The sequence below is a fragment of the Oncorhynchus keta genome, chromosome 1 (assembly GCF_023373465.1).
Source record: "Oncorhynchus keta strain PuntledgeMale-10-30-2019 chromosome 1, Oket_V2, whole genome shotgun sequence".
Taxonomy (NCBI): domain Eukaryota; kingdom Metazoa; phylum Chordata; class Actinopteri; order Salmoniformes; family Salmonidae; genus Oncorhynchus; species Oncorhynchus keta.
This window is the reverse complement of record NC_068421.1, coordinates 53,971,105-53,990,647: the sequence shown is the minus strand read 5'-3', so window position 1 is coordinate 53,990,647 and position 19,543 is coordinate 53,971,105. Positions and strand designations below refer to the sequence as shown.

The 19,543-nt window shown below is 41.1% G+C and overlaps 1 protein-coding gene across 5 annotated transcripts in view; it reads left to right on the top strand.

Moving 5' to 3' along the window:
- The first annotated feature begins 2,160 nt into the window (after window positions 1-2,160).
- LOC118387767 (dual specificity protein phosphatase CDC14AB-like) overlaps window positions 2,161-19,543 on the top strand; it is a 47,632-nt gene continuing 30,249 nt past the window's right edge. The window contains exons 1-5 of one of the 5 annotated variants that reach the window (XM_035776471.2): window positions 2,161-2,669; window positions 3,095-3,185; window positions 3,595-3,670; window positions 7,417-7,509; window positions 14,362-14,441. In XM_035776471.2, coding sequence (XP_035632364.2) covers window positions 2,573-2,669; window positions 3,095-3,185; window positions 3,595-3,670; window positions 7,417-7,509; window positions 14,362-14,441 — 437 coding nt within the window. In that variant the 5' untranslated portion in view covers window positions 2,161-2,572. The remainder of the gene's footprint in view (window positions 2,670-3,094; window positions 3,186-3,594; window positions 3,671-7,416; window positions 7,510-14,361; window positions 14,442-19,543) is intronic. The other 4 variants (XM_035776479.2, XM_035776463.2, XM_035776496.2 and 1 more) reach the window with 4 other exon arrangements.

Below are 19,543 nucleotides of genomic sequence, written 5' to 3'. Positions count from 1 at the left end.
AAACTTTTAAAAAAATCGAAATTGTAGAATAATAGTGAAGACATCAAAACTATGAAATAACACATGAATTCACGTAGTATCCAAAAAAGTGTTAAACAAATCAAAATATATTTAATATTTGAGATTCTTCAAAGTCGCCATCCTTTGCCTTGATGACAGCTTTGCACACTTTTGTCATATACACTGCATTCTAACAAACTGCCGGTAATGAGGGCATCAACTCATATAGCTAGTGAAGTATTAAAGCTTCAGCCTTTATAGATGATGTCTAGTTCCACTATTTATGGAGAAATTGTATATTTTAGTTTAGGGCTTCTGCAATATGTAATGGTTAGTGGCTGCTGAGGGTTGTCGAGGGCATCAGTAATAGTCCAATTGCTGAAAGGTTGGCTTTTTTTCTTATCACTAATTGCATAACTTCAATTAAATGTGTATTTGAACCACTGAACTAATGGCTACAAAATGATTAGGTAACATATCTCATTAAATAACATGTAAGGTTGAAGGTTACAGAGCATCGTTTTAAGGTGGTCAGGGACAGAAGAGCTTATGAATTAGCAATGTTCCTTTTGTGTTTACCTAAATCTTTGCATTATCACGCTGAGACAACTCAACAGATGGCAGAGCACACCTTTCCATTTGGAAACTTGGTTATTCACCAGCAGTTTTCCTCTCGTTATATGTCACTCACTGACAAGTCACTCAATTAGCCCATGTCAGTTAACATTTTTTAAATTGGTTACTTAGTCTAGCCAGCGATCTTAACTTGTAGTAATCATGGCCGAATTACCGACCGGGCACGTGCCCAGAGGCCCTGATCTCCAGGGAAACCCCAATGAATTTTGTTAGTCACTCTCATTCAGATATCATATTAACATGGCATAAGTTATGGCAAAATGTGTAGAATTGCAGGAAATTGGCTGTAAAACAACAACAAAAAGTTATGTATATAGCATTTTATAAACTGGGTGGTTCGAGCTCTGAATGCTGATTAGCTGAAAACCATGGTATATCAGACCGTATACCATGGGTATGAGTATGACAAAACATGAATTATGTTGGTAACCAGTGGTCTAAAGTACTTAATTAAGTAAAAATACTTTAAAGCATTACTTAAGTAGTTTTTTTGGGTATCTGTATTTTACTATTTCTATTTTTGAATATTTTTACTTTTACTTCACTTCATTCCTAAAGAAAATTCTGTACTTTTTACTCCATACATTTTCCCTGACACCCAAAAGTACTTGTAACATTTTGCATGCTTAGCAGGACAGAAAATGGTCCGATTCCACACTTATCAAGAGAACATCCCTGGTCATCCCTGCTGACCCTGATATGGCTGACTAACTAAACACAAATGCCATGTTTGTAAATGATGTCTGAGTGTTGGAGTGTGACCCTGGCTATCCGTAAATAAATACAAAACCAGATAATTGTGCTGTCTGGTTTGCTTAATATAAGTATTTGTATTATTATTTGTACTTTTACTTTTGATAATTAAGTATATTTTAGCAACTACATTTACTTTTGATACTTAAGTACATTTAAAACCAAATACTTTTAGACTTTTACTCAAGTTGTATTTTACTGGGTGACTTTTTCTAGTAAGGTATCTTTACTTTTACTCAAGTACGAGAATGTAGTACTTTTTCCACCACTATTGGTAACCAGTTTAAAATAGCAATAAGGCACATCGGGGGTTTGTGATATATGGCCAATATACCACTGCTAAGGGCTGTGTTCTAGCACTCCGTCATGCCTTAGCACAGCCCTTAGCCGTGATATATTGGCCATATACCACACCCCCTCGGGCCATGTTGCTTAATTCATCTCTGTTAACTCAGAAGTAAAATATTGTGTAATTTAGTCAGTTGCACACAGAATTTGCTCACGGGAGATTTAATAGCATCTCATTCTCATGATGTTATTTTGCATTTCCTATCAGATATAACTTTGTCAATAATTCACTGGGCCGTGCTGAACAGGCATACAAAGTGTCTTACTCAAATAGGCCTGTTTACACAGTGTTGCTTACACATACTGTTATAGAGTTTTTATTATACTATTTACTGTGCCCTTAACTCTATTGTTGAGTATCGGCACAAGTGATTTTGATCGCTGATTGGTTGAGGTAGATGTGACCTAGCAACGTGCCTTTGTGTGGTGATTGGATGGATACCATGTGACGCCCTATCCGCAATCATGGCAGGGAAAGATTTGTGCGGTGTGGGAAAGAAGTGAAGAGGACGTCTGTTGTTTGTAATGCATTGATATTTTCCTCAGTTGTTAACGCAGCGCGGAATGAAACCAAGAGGCATGCAAATATTTTTTTGCTGCAGGGCTTCACTTTATCCTTGGGCATGGATTTCGAATCGGAATGTCCAAATGACGTGTAATTTATTCTTTCAGCCGAGACAGAGTAGAGCAAAGTGCGTGGTTAGCAACTAGGATAGCTTCTGTCTATCCAGCTAACTTCATTACTGTACTTTAACAAATACATATAGATAGCTAGATAACGGTATCAGACTAACCTTTTCCCAGTTTAGTTGGTATTTGCAACTTGTCTGTGTCGATGCCTCTCGACAGTCTTAAACATTCTGCTATTCTTTCAACTTTGTTTAAAATGGCAGACGACATAGAATTGATAGGTGCTTCTGAATTTATAAAAGGTAAGTGAAAATTAGGTAGTTGTGTGAACTTGCTAACGTTAACTAACAGTTATCAAGTTAGCCAACTCAATAACGTTAGTATTTCGCCAACCTGGCTACTAACTAGTTAGCGCGAGCGACCAATGTACTGGTCAGGCTCCTCTCTGTCTGTGATTGACACATGCGTTCGAGAACTGCTAACTTGATTACTCATATTTAACTATTTTCAAAGTAAATTAAACTAGTGAATTAATCTGCCATTAAGCTTTGTACGGCAAGTCACGCTACTTATTAATGACCGCTTGCGGGAAGCGAGAGAGACAGTCGCATGAGTAAAACAATGTTGCCATAAACGCATTCTTCCTCTTGTAAAGTGTGTGGTGGATGGCGGTTTTTATGGTCCAGCAATGTTTGTTGTTAAATGTATCCATGTTTTTTTTTTTCAGATCGATTATATTTTGCTACCCTAAGAAGTAAACCAAAAAGCACTGCAAACACACACTACTTCTGCACGGATGACGAATTTATCTATGAAAAGTAAGTTTTTTTTTTTGTGTGTGTGTGTTCTCCCTCCCAGAATCTCTTCTCACTTCGGTTCACTTCAGTGCATTTGATTAGCTACACTTTATTGGACAGCGGCAACAAGTCGCTTGGGCTGTTGAGGGAGCTTTCATTGCAATTATGTAACAGCTTTTCATTATACGTTTTCCAACGCAGATTAATAAAACCATTGTGTTCCACTCTGCTTGTGGTTGACCAATGGTTTACACAAGCTTAACCCTCCCCGCTGTGGTTACAATACACACATATTTAATTGATAATACATATAGCAGATGGGGTTAATTACTGAATAGGATAGCTTAGTCATCTCTGTATTAGACATTTCTATTTAGAATATCAATCATTTAAATAAGTAGTCTGACATTAAATGTTAATTATATTTCAGCTTCTATGCAGATTTTGGACCCCTCCACCTAGCCATGCTGTATAGATATTGTTGTAAACTCAACAAAAAGCTGAAGGTAAGTCATGTGCCTCTATCTCAAGCCTTACCTCCCTCAGTAAGAATGTACAGTATGCTTCTGTGACAACAAAACCACTTGTGTAATTCTACCTCCCACACCCTAATTGACAACAACTGCAAGGTTTGTGACATTTGAGAACATGGCAACTCATACAGTAGTGTGGTTTATGGGGTTAGTTATTAGATAATTACAAAACCCACACATTTCTTTCCTCGCCTAGTGTAGTTACTTGCAAGGACAATAATAAATTCATAGGCCCTACCAAACATTTTTCTGTTTGACAGTGCCTCGCATTGTGAAACTTGAAGGGTAAGAATGGAATGAATGGACAAAACAAAAGTCCTCAGACCGTGTAAATTAGGGCTTTGGTGAAGTTATTGGTGTTCTGTTTTTAGCCACCCTACACCTGTCCCAAAACTGCATTGTCACTTTCCCTCGGGCAGAGAGAGTCATTGGAGATGCCAGGATAAGCTGGCCTTCATTGCTCCCCGTTGCTCAGCAGTTTTATTGGGCTGACACAACACCACAATCTAGTCCAATTTGTAGTATAAGCTACAGCTATATTCTTGTCTATTCTGGAGCCTCCCAAAATAATGATTCGATGATACTGTTTGTCATGTTTGGTGCAAGTGAAATCGGGAGTGTTATTACCACTTTTGGTAACAGGAGAGGCATTTTGTTTATAGATCTACCTTTGTTATTATTTGTTGATGTGCATTAGAATTCGAGTTCAATCAGGGCCTGGCTTTTATCCAGGTGTCATTACATTGTTGCGGTTTACGATTTGTAACTCACTTTTATGCCTTGATTTTACATGAAGTTAGTTTTTTAGGCTAACCTGAGTATTTATGACTTCTTGTTGACATTCAGGGTACATAAATTCTCCAGATATGTTGCTTGTTCAGCCATCTATATTATCTTCAAATCTAAATGGGGTCTAGGTGATGTGAAGTTCTATCTAGGTCTACTCAATTTTAGCTTTCAATTGCCCTTTTAAAAGGCCCACCAGGCCAAAACCTTCACAAGACCCTAGTCAAGGGGAGGTCCCATCGCTTTTGTGTAACTCTGTTATTCTCAACTGGATGGGTGCAGGGTGACTGAGTAAAAAAAAAATATATATATATTTTATTTATTTATTTGAAATACTCCAGTCTGACCTTAAATTACATAAACCAGGTAGAAGTTGTGTAGAAATTCTGAATTAAAATGTTTAAATAATGTTACCTCAAGACTTTAAAATTCATCCTTCATTCACAGTATTTTCAATATTTTTGTTGATTTTGTGGTCTCAAACCAGAGTTTAACATTCTTCATCAAGAATATTAGCATCATTTAGTTATTGAAAGAGGTGGGAATGTTGTTCCGTTGACATATAATTGCTACATTTGCTATCAATATAGCATTAAAAATCGTTTTCAGATTGTATTTTGGTGATTATTTTTCGCCACACGAATATTGCGTTACGACTGAAACAATTTGGGTCGCGAGGCAAAGCCAGTTGAGAACCACTTGTCTTACTCATGTCCTTCTACCACCTTGTGAATGTAACTCTCAGTGTCATTAATAGAGGTTCTGCGTCTGTCTTTTTGTCCTGTCAATTTTCCGTCGATGCAGACAATCTGTAGGTCTGTCATATGTAGATGTTGGTCAATGTTGAAGGTAAAGTCTCAAGCAAGCATGATGTTTTTACCACTGCCCCATTTCTCTCCATGCCCCTGCGCTTCGCCCTCCGGTGTTTGTGTTATGAACAGCTTGTTGCCTTAGGGACGGCATTCCTTTGAACCTCACTGGTTTGAATCTGCTGCATGACAAGCTGAGTATCGTCTGGAGAGAAAAGTGGACAACCCTGATTGAGAAATGCTGAAATGAAACAGTTTGGAGGCTGAAATGTCTGTGAAATGAGTCAGGTTGTCCCTTTGACAATTATGCTTTGACCATCCCACACCTGTTGGACTTGAGTTCATTTGATTTGTGTTTTTGCCCCCACTCATCTACCCTGTTTCCACATCCTCTCACCACTCATGCATGTGTCTGGCCTGGCCTCGGTTTCGTTTAACTTAACCTGTTTAGTGATGCATTTCAACTTTTTTTTTTTTTTTTGCCGTGACCTTTACCCAGAGAGGATCAAGGAAGTGTAAATGTCTGTTGTTCACTGTTCACTACATTTCTGAAGTCGAGCAGATTCAATCCATTTCTAAGATAATTTCAGAAACATCACAAAACCATAAATCAAATCCATCCATGTGTATTGCTTCAATATCGTGGAGGTTTAGGCCTACTATTTTTGGTCTAGACTTACATCATCTGGCAAACCTTGTTAGATAGTCTGAATTATTTTGCATATAAAGTGAAAACATTACAGCAGATTAAGTCTGTTTTCCCCAGAATCCAATATAGGCTATGTTTGTGGTTACATTTCTCTAAGATAAAGCAATTTAATTTCTCTATAAACACTAACATATTGGTGCCATAAATGCAACAAGTAGGTCACTTCCCTCGGGCCTAGATGATGGTATTGATTCATGACCAGGCCCAATGTCTTTTGCTATGGTAAAATATTCCTCCCACACCCGTCCAATGGAAGTTGCTGCCTATGTTTTCCTCTCGGAGGAAAAGACTGAGGTCATCCTTACAACCCTGTACAGTTTAATTTCCATACCACACTTCAATTAGTATAGTGACTTGAGCATGCTGCTCCTCACATTTCTGATTAGGCCTTTGTAGCAGCGACTGGATTTGTGTCTTCTAGCTTGCCTTTGCTGCTTCCAAGTGCTTTGGCCCCCTCTGGCAGTGATTCTGAACGAAAACACGGCACACGCTGTCACACACACCTGCAGCCCAGCTGTCCTGCCAACGGTGACGACATCCTGTCTGCATCTGAACATATCAGGGTTTTTCTGAATCAAAAACGTGCTTAGGTGGTGGGCGCGGCAATGGGCGTGTCGGCCCATCTTTTCGGCCCCCATCTTGGCGGTGTAGAGGATTTAGTGAATTAAGCCAATTTCCTGCAATTCTACAAATTTCTCCATGGCGCTGAGAGATTTGTGCAGTTTTAAAGCAAATATCCTGCAATTCTATGCATTTTGCCATGGCTAATGCTGTTCTTTTGCTGAAACATAATCAATACTGCAAAATTAATTGGTTTTTGATTTTTTTTTCCCAATTCTCTCTGACTGTCTAGCTAGTGGTTGTTAAGTTCTCAAAGATTATATTATAATTTAACTATTTTAGTCATTTTAAGTTTACACTGAATGCCTTTTTCCATCGTCAAAAAATATATATCATTTTTTAATTGTTTTCATAGCTTGTCCTGGGCGTCCCGAAAACAGTTAGGCGGCCCGCCCAAGGATTTCAATGGCAGAAAAAAACTTTAATTTGAGTAATATCATATACAAGCCAGAACTAGATGTGCTCTCAGGTCTATTAATTAGCTCAAACTGCCATGTTCTTGCATCTTTCTCTTGAGTAGAAAATAGGAAGCTGACGAGTTCATCCTGGTTGATTTCTATTTTCTGCCACTAACTTTTATATAGGCCTAGCGTATGTTTATACAACATATAAATACATGATCATGCATAGTACTGTACAACCGATGGTCACCTAACCATCGTTTAGACGAGTTTGACTCATCCAGTGTTTGTGGATATCTTGATCAATTGTTCTAATCTAAATACCTTTAATGTGGTGATGTTTTAATGGTTTTTTTTTTTCCCCTTCCGTGTGTTCTCTCCTTTTGTCTGCAGTCCTTCACACTGACCAGAAAGCGAATCGTACACTACACCAGCTTTGACCAGCGGAAAAGGGCCAACGCTGCTGTTCTAATCGGTGCCTATGCTGTGAGTGTCCTCTCTCTCGCTCACTGCAGGGAAAGGAAGTTATGCAAGGGGAATGGTGTATTTTGGGGCATTATGTCATGCTGCACCTCCCTAAGTAATGCAACTCAACTCATTTGACTTTAGTATCAATATACCCAGATGGGCCGATGCACATTTTCCCTATAGCGTATTGTTTTTATTTGGTTTCACCGGTATTGTTGTCAATCAAGGCCTTTTTGAGTGCTTCTTTCAGCCAGTGCTGACTTCCTTCAAGGTGACAACCCCTGCAGTTTTAGCCATGCCAGCCAGATCTCTCTGACTCCCTTGGAGTCAGAATAGAAACGGATGGGAGCTGCTGATTTTATATATAGTCAGCCCTATTGTCCTCAGAGCCATTTTGGCAGGACATTATCTTCCAGCCCTTTTGAATGCCCAGCAGCTCCTGTTGCACTAGGCCCTATTCATTTGGCCCCTTGCTGCCAGCCATCCATGGTTGAAGGCTGTCCTTTCGCTTCCAATCAGATACCAGCCTTAACTGTAATGTGTGACGGCATCCCCTGCCAGCTGGCTGCTCTGTCACGTGGCAGTAAACGAGGGGATTTATGTAGTGCTTCTGTTGCTGTGCTGTGATGATGACATGGCTTATGACAGATGACATGATGATTATCTCCGGAAATGTGGGTCAGTAGTGTTTCACTTAGTGGACTGTGCCCAGTCTTTACCCCAAGGAAACAGACGGTGGGGTCAGCATCGGTCATGACAACCTTTTGTATATAACTTAAGGCCCTTCTCTGAATATTTCCATTGTGATGCTCAGCATCTAGAGGCTTCAATAAACCTGGACTTGACCCTCCTCTAAGGTAAGCATATGTTATATCGGGCTTCATTCTGGTTTTGGCCCTTAATGTCTAAACGCATGGTTGATAAACCACAGTTGTGTATCTCAACCATGTTTACAGTTTCTTAACTAGCTAGCCTATCTAAATCCCCAAGTAATATTGTATTGCTGGCCTGGGTTCGATTGAATAGGGCCTTTTGTCTGTAGCACTCTTTGTCTTGCTAGCAGGCAAGGCAGGCCACATAGCTCTGGGAGGAGATATTAATAAGCAGCGTTGCAGCAGGGGGCATGCAGGATTATAATCTGGATTTGGGTTCCTATCCTGGATAACAGTGGCAGGAGGATGGTTGCATGCCGTAATACCCCCTGGTCCTCCCCAAACAACAGTCACCCCTGAAGTGAACCATGTATAACATACTGTCCTATGCACAGCTGTACTTAAGGTTCCATGCTAGCTTTGTCCTCTCAGCATGTCTAGAGACTAGCCATATTGATGCACTAGCCATATTGACACATGGTCAGATGCTCTTCAATATTTATCCATGTGCGAAAGAATTTGATGTACTGCACTTTCTAACAACAAATAGGAGTTGATCCACTCACCTTAAAGGATAAGTTTACCCAAAATCCACAAACTCCCAAGTGATTCCGTACATTGAAACTAGTTAAGTGGAGTTTGTCCCCCCTCCCCCTTTCTCCATGTAGTGCTGTACTGAAACCACTGCAAAAAAGGTTCACGTGACTCGTGACGTTGCTGGATGCAGGCCTCGCTGTGCTCCGTTGCCAGTGAATTGATGATTCAGAAATTGTGTATTGAAAGCGTATGTCCAAATTAGCTATTTTTGTCAAAAGTATTAGTGGTTTTGAGTAAGGAAATGTGTACTTTTACACCTGAAACAATTTCCCTAATTTATACAATTGTTTTATGTTGGCGACTGCCACAGTAGCTGAGATGGATAACAGCTGTGCATGTGTGCTCTTGGGGGAATCCCTGCTATGTAGCAACTTCACATTATGACCTTATTCCCAGATGTGTTTTTCTTTTCTGAGAAGTGTAGACCGCGTTTACCTTGTATAAACTAATGTGTAACAACAACCTAGAAATCTGTCTGACGACAAAATACTCGCAAGTTGTGAAGAACTCTGGAAAGTCACCGGTGTCGTCGAACCGTATTTATTTGAGCCTGAGTATTTGGATTAAGAATTGAGGCAAATTGAGCTTCAGTTGGCCGTCGCTGCCGCAGCAGAAGCTGCACCACTGACCCAACTCATGCCCAGGATCAACAGACTGGTGGTGCAGTTTTGGCAATTATGCTCCAATACCTCGAATGAGGAATGGTTGTGCTGCAGAGAATTTGAATACGTTACGAAAATTCTTACAGAAATTGAGGAACGTAATGATAAGAAGTTAGTTTGCTTTTGCAATCACAGGGATTTTGATGCCCATAAACCCTGGTGTGTATACAGTTCATTCGGAAAGTAATCATACCCCCTGACCTTTTCCACTTTTTCTTTTCTTTAACGTTAGACTTATTCTAAAATGGATTTAAAAAAAGATATATGCTTATCAATCTACACACAATACCCAATAATGACAAGGCAAAAACAGGTATTTAGATTTTTTTTTTTGCAAATGTATGTTTTTTTATTTACGGAAGTATTCAAACCCTTTACGCAGAACTTTGAAACAACTTTGGCAGCTATGACAGCCTCGAGTCTTGAGTATGAGGCTACAAGCTTGGCACACCTGTATTTAGGGAGTTTATCCCATTTCTTCTCTGCAGATCCTCTCAAGCTCTGTCCGGTTGGATGGGGAGCATCGCTGCACAGCTATTTTCAGGTCTCTCCAGAGATGTTAGATCGGGTTCAAGTCTGAAGAAACTTCAGAAACTTGTCCTGAAGCCACTCCTGCGTTTTTGGCTTTTTTTTTGCTTTCGGTCATTCTGCTGTTGGAAGGTGAACCTTTACCACAGTCTGAGGTCCTGAGTGCTCTGGAGCAGGTTTTCATCAAGGATTTCTTTGTACTTTGCTTCGTTCATCTTTCCCTCAATCCTGACTAGTCCAGGCCGCTGAAAAACATCCCCACAGCATGATGCTGCTACCACCATGCTTCACCGTAGGGATGGTGCCAGGTTTCCTCCAGATGTGACGCATGGCATTCAGGCCAAATGAGTTCAATCTTGGTTTCATCAAACCAGATAATCTTGTTTCTCAAGGTCTGAGTCCTTTAGGTGGATTTTTGCCAAACTCCAAGTGGGCTCTCATGTACCTTTTTACTGAGGACTGGCTTCCGTCTGGCACTCTAGAGCTCTGTCAGTGTGACCATCAGGTTCTTGGTCACCTCCCTGACCAAGGCCCTTATCCCCTGAGTGCTCAGTTTGGCTGGGCGTCCAGCTCTAAGAAGAATCTTGGTAGTTCCAAACATATTCCATTTAAGAATGATGGAGTCCAGTGTGTTCTTCAATGCTATAAAAAATTGGTACCCTTCCCCAGATCTGTGCCTCAACACAATCCTGTCTCAGAGCTCTACGGACAATACCTTTTGACCTCATTGCTTAGTTTTTGCTCTGACATGTACTGTCAACTGTGGGACCTTATATAGACAGGTGTGTGCTTTTCCAAATCATGTCCAATCAATTGAATTTACCACAAGTGGACTCTAATCAAGTTGTAGAAACATCTCAAGGATGATCAATGGTAACAGGATGCACCTGAGCTCAATTTCAAGTCTCATAGCAGAGGGTCTGAATACTTCTGTAAAAAAAACAAGTTTAAAAAGAGATTTTTCACCTGTTTTTGCTTTGTCATTATGGGGTGTTCTGTGTAGATTGCTGAGGTACTTTTTTTATTGAATCCATTTTAGAATAAGGCTGTAGCGTAACAAAATGTGGAAAAAGTCAAGGGGCCTAACTACTTTCAGTGTGCACTGTATGCTAACCTGTAGAGCACACCTAGGCCTTTATGTTTACATTATATGGTGCAATGGTAATAACACAAGAACACCTGCAACTTCAAGAATTAAACTCCACTGAACTTGTTTCGATGTATGAAATCACTTGGGAGTTTCTGGATTTTGGGTAGACATCTTTTTAAAGTGGATATAGCTATTTAAGGGATTTATGAATTAATGATATGTACCCATTGATTCTTGACGAATATAACTTATAAATGCCTCATGAGCTTAGTTTAAATGTTGTACCTTCAGAAGTCAAACTATATAAGCTGTTTTACTCTGTAAACAACTCCGGGGTTGAAACAAATTATTTTTCAGTAGTTTCGTTCTGAATGGAACAATACATTTGTTTCCCTTCCCTTCCACATTTCCAACAAGCAAAAAGTTCTGAACCAGTTCAAACCATAAAGTAACATTTTATATCGTTCCTTTTCAAACCTGTTTTTATATATAGCTCAACATTAATCAATCAGTGCTTATAGAGCACCAATCAGTGACTCGCATCCTTCAGAGCGTTGGCTTAACGTTGGACCAGAGATGGCTAACAAGCTTTGTGTGTGCAGAGCGGCAGCGGAATACATTTCCTGTATTGGCCAATAGGAGACTGGTAACGTTGTTGGAAGAGTATTGCACTGATGGTGTGTCTAATCTGTCACTCGGTGACCCTCATTTTAAGTTGCTATCACTTATTCCTTCCTAGACCGTCTCTCCAGGGTAGATGCACAAAACGAAGCGCTGAGCTAAATTTTGCCTGAACCTTGACCGATGCCCAAGACGATTCATTGACACTGAAATATCACATTCTCTTTCAAAACCAGGCCATATAGTGTCTCCCAGCTGCATGAGTCATTAGCTCTCAAATGCACACTGAGGACATAGCATTCAGAAATCAATATCGTGCCTGATGAACTGCGATTGAACCAATTTAGATGGGATATGGGATGTTTGTCTGCGTTGTTATAACCTCTGTAGCTACATCATGTGGATTGTGTTGACTTTAATAACGAGAGAATGTACTGGGAACACGGCAGGGAGGTCTGCTACTCCCTGTGTTTTCTTTCCAAGTGGGTCTCCATTGATCCGGTCACGTGATTGTGTGGTCTCTGAGGAGCCCTCCTGGCCCTGCTCTCATTACAGAAGTGTGGTGCTGCTCTTTAATACAAATGACCCGCTTTCAACCTGAGAGGATTATATGTGGGACAAACAGCTGGCCCACATTCTGTAGGATGGATCACGTGGGACAACACACTCCCACACCAGCGGAATAGTTTAATCTGGTGCGTGTTTGATGGATCCAATTGTCTGACTGGTGAATATTTCATGAAGCGGGAGCAGGAATGACAAAGCTCTGTTCTACTTGCTGAGAAGACGCCGGCTTCATGCACTGTTTGGCCTCCGTGTCACCAGACCCACTGACACAAAAGCTACATTCACAAGCCCACTCCCCTAGTTGAGACAAATCATCCAGTCAACCTTTGAATATTGGCACTCTAGGCCAGATTTGCTAATTGTTCAAGCCAGGGTCCTGTTACAGCAGTTGGGTGTAAGAAAGTTGGTCTTAAACGCTAGGTCGGTTGGCGTAGCTACTTCCGACTTTGGGATCAGAATTGACACCTGTTGCACCAAACAAAAATAAGACTAGTCGTAACTAAGTCCGGCTTAAGCAATGGGCCTTCATGAGATTTAATGCTTCATAATGATGGTTGCTAGGCAGCGGCCATTACTAGGCTGTTACCATCCCCGTGGCAGTTCTAAACTTTGCGAGGCAAGTCCCATCGCTTCGCAAAGCCAGCGTTATCGAGCTGCTCTGAGACAACCGTGGGGGACTCCTCTTGATAACAGAAATCTGACATTGATGGATTTTTCACAATCTTCGTTTTGAGTATTTTGGTTCCAATTAGGCTGGGAAAATGTTCATGGTGATAATCTAGTTTGCTCGTCTATCAGTTATCAGAACATTTTGCTAGCATGTAATGTAGCCTACGCTAGCCTAGTATAACAGGTGGATCGTTTTGCTCCTCACTCATGTAGTAGCCTGGGCTATATTCCGAGTAAAATCCCTTGTCTGATAATCAATCGACGTGAATCTGTTAAACTGAATCTCCGTCTGTATATTTGGTTATTGGATCAATTAGTTTCTGATTTCTGATCAGACGCATTTAGCGTGCTGTAATGTAGTGTATTTATCAAGTGTGTTACTTTTGCTATTGACTCGCGTATAGGCAACTCGAAAAGCCCACAGAGGTTGTGATATATGAATACGAAACTCACGTCCTTTTGAAAATATAGATGGCTCATTTCTGTGTGTGTCATGAAAGAATGTCCCAGTTGAACGCCCTATGCCTTCTCTCTACTAGACATAGAATGTACGCCCAGGCGTAGCACGTAGATTGGCTAACGCCCAGGTGGTGCAACAGGTATCATTTTTATGTCTGCCCGTAGAACACCTTTTACGTCGGACGTAGAGTTACGACCAACCGGTCCCGGGGCAGTTTTCACTGGTTGTTCACATTGTCTTTATTTACGCTGTTCAGAGTTTTTTCTTTTTCTTTTTGCAAGCCTTTAAAAAAAAAGATTTATTTTTACATGTAATAATTAGCTAAATCTGGTCCTCTACATCCAAATGTTATGAACACACCTTGTACTCTAGCTGATAAATTAACTTATTCAGTGGAAGTGAAATGGCAGACGTGCTGCTCCACTCTGTCGTTGCTACTCCTTGTATGGATGTGGGACGCTGAGGTGTTGAGTTCAGATGTGCTACCTGCTTTGCTGACACGGTTGGGAGAGCAACACGTTCATGAATGGATGACTTAACTAGCGTGTGCTTTTGATGTTCTCCATTTGGAGAGCCTGTGGTGCTGAAACGTGGCCTACTGGCCTCTACGCTGTTGCCTGTGGAATCTCATCTGTGACACATTCTGTGTCCATGTCTCCCGATCATGCTATATTAGTGCTCTGAGAACCAATCTTTTCAAAACCTGAATCAATCGGGAAGCTGGAGGATTACCAAAATCATGGAACGATTTTAGTAAATTCAGTCATGGTTTATGAACTGCTTCCTCGTCTCTCCCTCTCTCAGGTCATCTACCTGAAGAAGACTCCAGAGGAGGCCTACAGGGCTCTGATCTCAGGCTCCAATTCTTCATATCTTCCCTTCAGGTAAGACCAGCCATGTCCACACTATCACACAGCAGCATGGTTTCTTACCACAGAAACCATCATTGGATATTTGCCTTGGAAGCTTATCTTGGCTAATCCCCTTACCTTTGTATCATGGTTGCGCTTAGAGGTGTTTTTGTTTTACATTGTGTCTCTGCAGTCCATATTGCGGGGCTTTAAGCAGCTCGCATACCTTTTCGTGCTGTGCTTGTGCTAGTGCATAGGACTGGTTCATTGGTTTGTTTCCCTGCCTTGTCTGGTTTCCACCTCCCAGAGGAGGCCGACACCAGAGGCTTCCCCAGTTCCCGTTTTGTGTTTGTGTCACCTGAAACGGTTACGCCCTATCTGTCCCTAGGACATCTGATACTCTGTAATAACACAGACATGGGTCACAGCTCCACAGCACAATTAGTCCCCCGTGACGCCTCCCTTTCTGTCATCCTTGTCGTCATTTTCCCTTAATCCTCTTATACACCCTGTTAATGTCTTACAATAGATTGGGCCTGTGTGTATATGTATGACATGTGAGGCTAAAATAACTTCCGGCGTGTCTCGTGGCTTAACAGAACCAGACGAATTGGTGTGTTCTCGGATTGTAATAATACTTCATAGTAAGGTCTTTTGGTAGTCCCAGGCTTGTGGCATTGACAACAAAAAAAATCTAGATTCTACAAGTTTAGCCTCCAATTGTTTTTAGTCAGTTATTATACCTGCCGTACTCCAAAACAGAAGTTGTTTGTTTTACTCTGCATATTCCACCCACTCCATGAACACACACATCCTCTCTCTCCCCAGCATAACATGGAGTTAATCTGCTTTCTCGTGGCATAAGATATCTATGCCTGTTGTCGATCAGTGCACTCACCCTTTAAAAGGATTTGGCTACATTTTTAGTGGGCATGCCAAAAATTGAACAAACAAATCTTTTCCCATCACTCGCCATTGTTAGATGTGTAAAATGGTTTAATCTTTGTTAGCCTGGTTGCTTTCACTTGTCATATAACACAAACAAACAAGAATCTGGAGGGAGTGTACGGTTTAGAATGGATAGCTGGATTAGATTTTGCCTGGCTACCCAGACTCCTTGCTCAGGCCAAACGCTACACCACACCCATGGACATTAGCTTCTTCTTCGTAATAAGTCTGGATCAGAGTACATCCCCGACCCTTCACCGAATACGAACACATTCGGGGCCGTCTGGTTGGCCCAGAACACATGTGGTTTTGAAAATTCATAATTTGCTTTTATACTTTGATTTGTTAGTCAATCCAATCGCTGATGACTGTTTTGTAAAATGCCCCTCTTCACCTTAGTCAGACAGCCTTAATTGAAGTAATTTGAAGTGTGTAGCGAACCCGCAGAGCAGTGGAAGAATTTAGTGTGAGTCGTCAAGCTAGATTACAGCTGCTTTAATTTGGTATTATTTATTTTATTTACCTTTATTTAACTAGGCAAGTAGGTTAAGAACAAATTCTTATTTTCAAAGGCCTAGGAACAGTGGGTTACCTGCCTTGTTCAGGGACAGAAAGGCGGATTTTTACCTTGTCAGCTCAGGGATTCGATCTTGCAACTTTTCGGTTACTAGTCCAACACTAACCACTAGGCTACCTGCCGCCCCACACTGTGTCAGGTGGGACTTCTGTAATCCTAGCTGGTCATTTGGGGTCAGTCGCGTGGTGTAGATGTTGTCACGGTTTGTTGATGGAATTGTCCATGGTTAGATCGTCTATGCATTGAACAGGCCACAGAACAGGAACAAGGGCTATAGTCCTGTGTGTACGTGCTCCATAGCGAATAGCCTTACCTCATCAGCTCCTTCCTACTGAACTGTGGAGGGAGTCACACCCTCATGATCAGTCCCATCTGCATTCCAACTCAATTTCACATGGAGGTGAGGAATTAGTGATGGTGTTGGGGATATATAGATGTGATGTGTGGGAACAGGACAGAGGGTGGGTAAGTAAAGTGAAGGCATGTCAACAAGAGCTGTTGTATCTGTTCTCTGCCCCTACATTGACCTGTGATTGCGTTCTGTACCTGTCTTGTACATGGGTCAGCAGCCAGGCTCTACGGTCGATTTTTGGCATTGTTGGCCCGAGTTATGATGGTGACAGATATCCACCCTTAGGGCTTGCCTTAACCTGCCAGTGTGTTTGGTGAGTTGAAGCTGGATAATATCATGTAGTCCTATGGACTCTCCCTATGTTGGTAGTAAACAGGTGAGAGATTAGGATATCTCACTGAACCCAGTTGTCCTTGCTCACTTCTCTCTCGTCTGTGCTTGGTTACAATTTAGGCCTATCGTCACTACATTCCTATGTTCTCCGACTACTCTTCCACTCCTTTCTTTATTTAGTCACTAACTTACCACGAAGCATTGTGTCTATCCACCAAAAGAAAATACAGATCTGAATACAATGTGTACGACTTTGGAGTCTTCCTGGTCATAGAATAATCATAGGCGCTGCAGTGTTTGCAGTTAGCCCTGTTGTCTCCTCTCTGTGGCGACGCCTCTTGGCACTCTCTGGTTTAATTGGGTCCTTGTGTGGCCCACAAAGATGGCCTTCTTGCCGTGGACACGGGGCTGTGTGAATGGAGAAGAATGCAGCTTTGTCAGTTTACTTGACCAGCTCTAATGGCCCCTAGCTAAAGGGATGGCACTTATGTAACTTGTTGTGTTGGGTGGAGAATGAACGAGTAGAGATTGGCGAAGAGGGGAGACTGTGTTCTCATTCGATCATTAATGCTCTCTTGTCACGCACTTTAAACTGTGGGAGCATTCTCAACTACGCTAGAGCCCTATTTTTACATACTTGTGTAATGAAGGCTGGACCAATCCTCCTCCCACCACTCTGCGTTGCACAATTTAGTTTCCTTTGAACTTGATTTGATGGATATCGCTGGGCTACTTTTAGAAATTCTATTTCTAACTGGGCCTTTGACCTTATTCTTCCCACCTCTCCCCAGTGGCTCCCTCCAGAGGGTCGCGTTGTGTGTGTGTGTGTGTTTAGAGAACAGTGGGACACAGATGCTTCCCCGATCCTCTCTTCCCGTAGTTAGTAGCTGACTTTATTTTAACTGTGCGGACTGGAGCTTGGTTTTGGATGGGGTTGTTACAATGTTATGAGAGGGAAATGGACAGACCTAGACACACCCACAGTAGTACATAGACACACATTACGTCAGGGGTCTCCAACATTTTCTAGCATGAGCTACTTTAAAAAGAAATTAAACAAGTCGCAAGCTACGAATGTCTTTTTCTAGCTTTTAAATAGGTACGTTCTTCTCTTCTCCCCTGCAACACTTCCTTGGGTTCTTAGTGCACTACTTTCTCTTGTACACTTTTCTGTCAAATAAACCTGGTAAAATAATGGTTAAGGGGTATTTTTTTTCTTCTTCTAAATTGTCTTTTCTCAGTTGTATATTTCCTGGTTTTAGAGTTTTTTTGTTTCTCAATTACAATTGTTCGTAAAGGATGTATGTTCTGAGGCCATGTCAATTGTTAAATCACAATCTTTTTTTCAGTGGGCTCTCTGTGTAATCCCTCTTTTTTTCTTAAAAAAACCCATTGCGAATCTAGTGAGTGAGCAATGTGCCTGTCTAGCGACGGTTCTGTACTGCTGCTGCTCATTTCATGTCAGAGTTTGCAAATAATAGATATAAATGATATACTTACTCATGATATACTTCTGCTAGGTAAGCCTACTTTGCAGTTAACATTTAATTTGAAAGGTTTTAGGGAAAGTATTTCTGTCAACCCACGACAGTTACCATATCAACTGACTTCACACTGAGTGATAGACAAATGCACGCACCGTGTGTAGACAGACAGGGTCAATGTTGCTGGAAATGAATTTGCAGATATTGTGTTAACCACTATTAGCTTAAAAAGCTAAACCTAATCAGGGGTGGGATAAAGCCAATATTGTGTTGATTTACATGGTAGCTTGATAGCTGTGATATTTGTTTGACGGTTTGCGATGGAACACAAAAAAAATGTAGTATACTTTTGGAATTGTTTGGCGAGTTACTCTTAGGTGGGCTGCGAAATACTGGTAGCTTGCAATCAACCTGTTGGGAGAACCTTGCATTACGGTTTGTAGGCACACACATTATGGCAGGGGTCTCCAACCTTTTCTAGCATGAGAGCTACTTCGTTTTTAAACACTTTGAAATAAGCACACTCTTCTCTTCTACCCTGCAAATTTCCCCCATGTCCTTGGTGTACAACAGATGTTTTCTGTCGGTATTCAGTGCCTTAAAGTATTCATACCCCTTGACTTTTTCCACATTTTGTTGTTTCAGCCTGAAATCAAAATGGATTAAATATTTTAATGTCTCACCAATACCCCATAATGACAAAGTTAAAACATATCTAATTAACAGAAGTATTCACACCATTTTGGCAGCGATCACGGCTGTGTCTTTCTGGGTATGTCTCTAAGAGCTTTGCACACCTGAATTGTACAATATTTGCCCATTTTAAATAAATAAAATAAAAAAGGTTTGTTCTTTACGCTCTCAGGTTGGTTGTTGATCATTTCTTGACAGGCGTTTTCAAGTTTTGTCATAGATTTTCAAGTAGATTTAAGTCAACTGTTACCCGGGCCACTCAGGAACATTCACTGTCTTGTTAAGCAACTCCAGTGTTGTATTTGGCCTTGTGTTTAAGGTTATTGTCCTGCTCAAAGGTGAATTTGTCTTCCAGTATTGGTTGGAAAGCAGACTGAACCAGGTTTTCCTCCTAGGTTTTTGTCTGTGCTTAGCTCCATTCCGTTTCTTTTTCTAACCTGAATCTCCCGAGTCCTTGCCGATGACAAGCATATCCATAACATGATGCATCCGCCACCATGCTTGAAAATACAGTTTGAAGAGTGGTACTCAATGATGTGTTGGATTTGCCCCAAACAACATTTCTTTGACACATTTATTACAGTCCTACTTTAGTGCCTTGTTGCAAACAGGATGCATGTTTTGTAATATTTGTGTTCTGTACAGGCTTCCTTTTCACTCTGTCAATCAGGTTAGTATTGTGGAGTAACAACAATGTTGTTGATCCATCCTCAGTTTTCTCCTATCACATCCATTAAACTCTAACTGT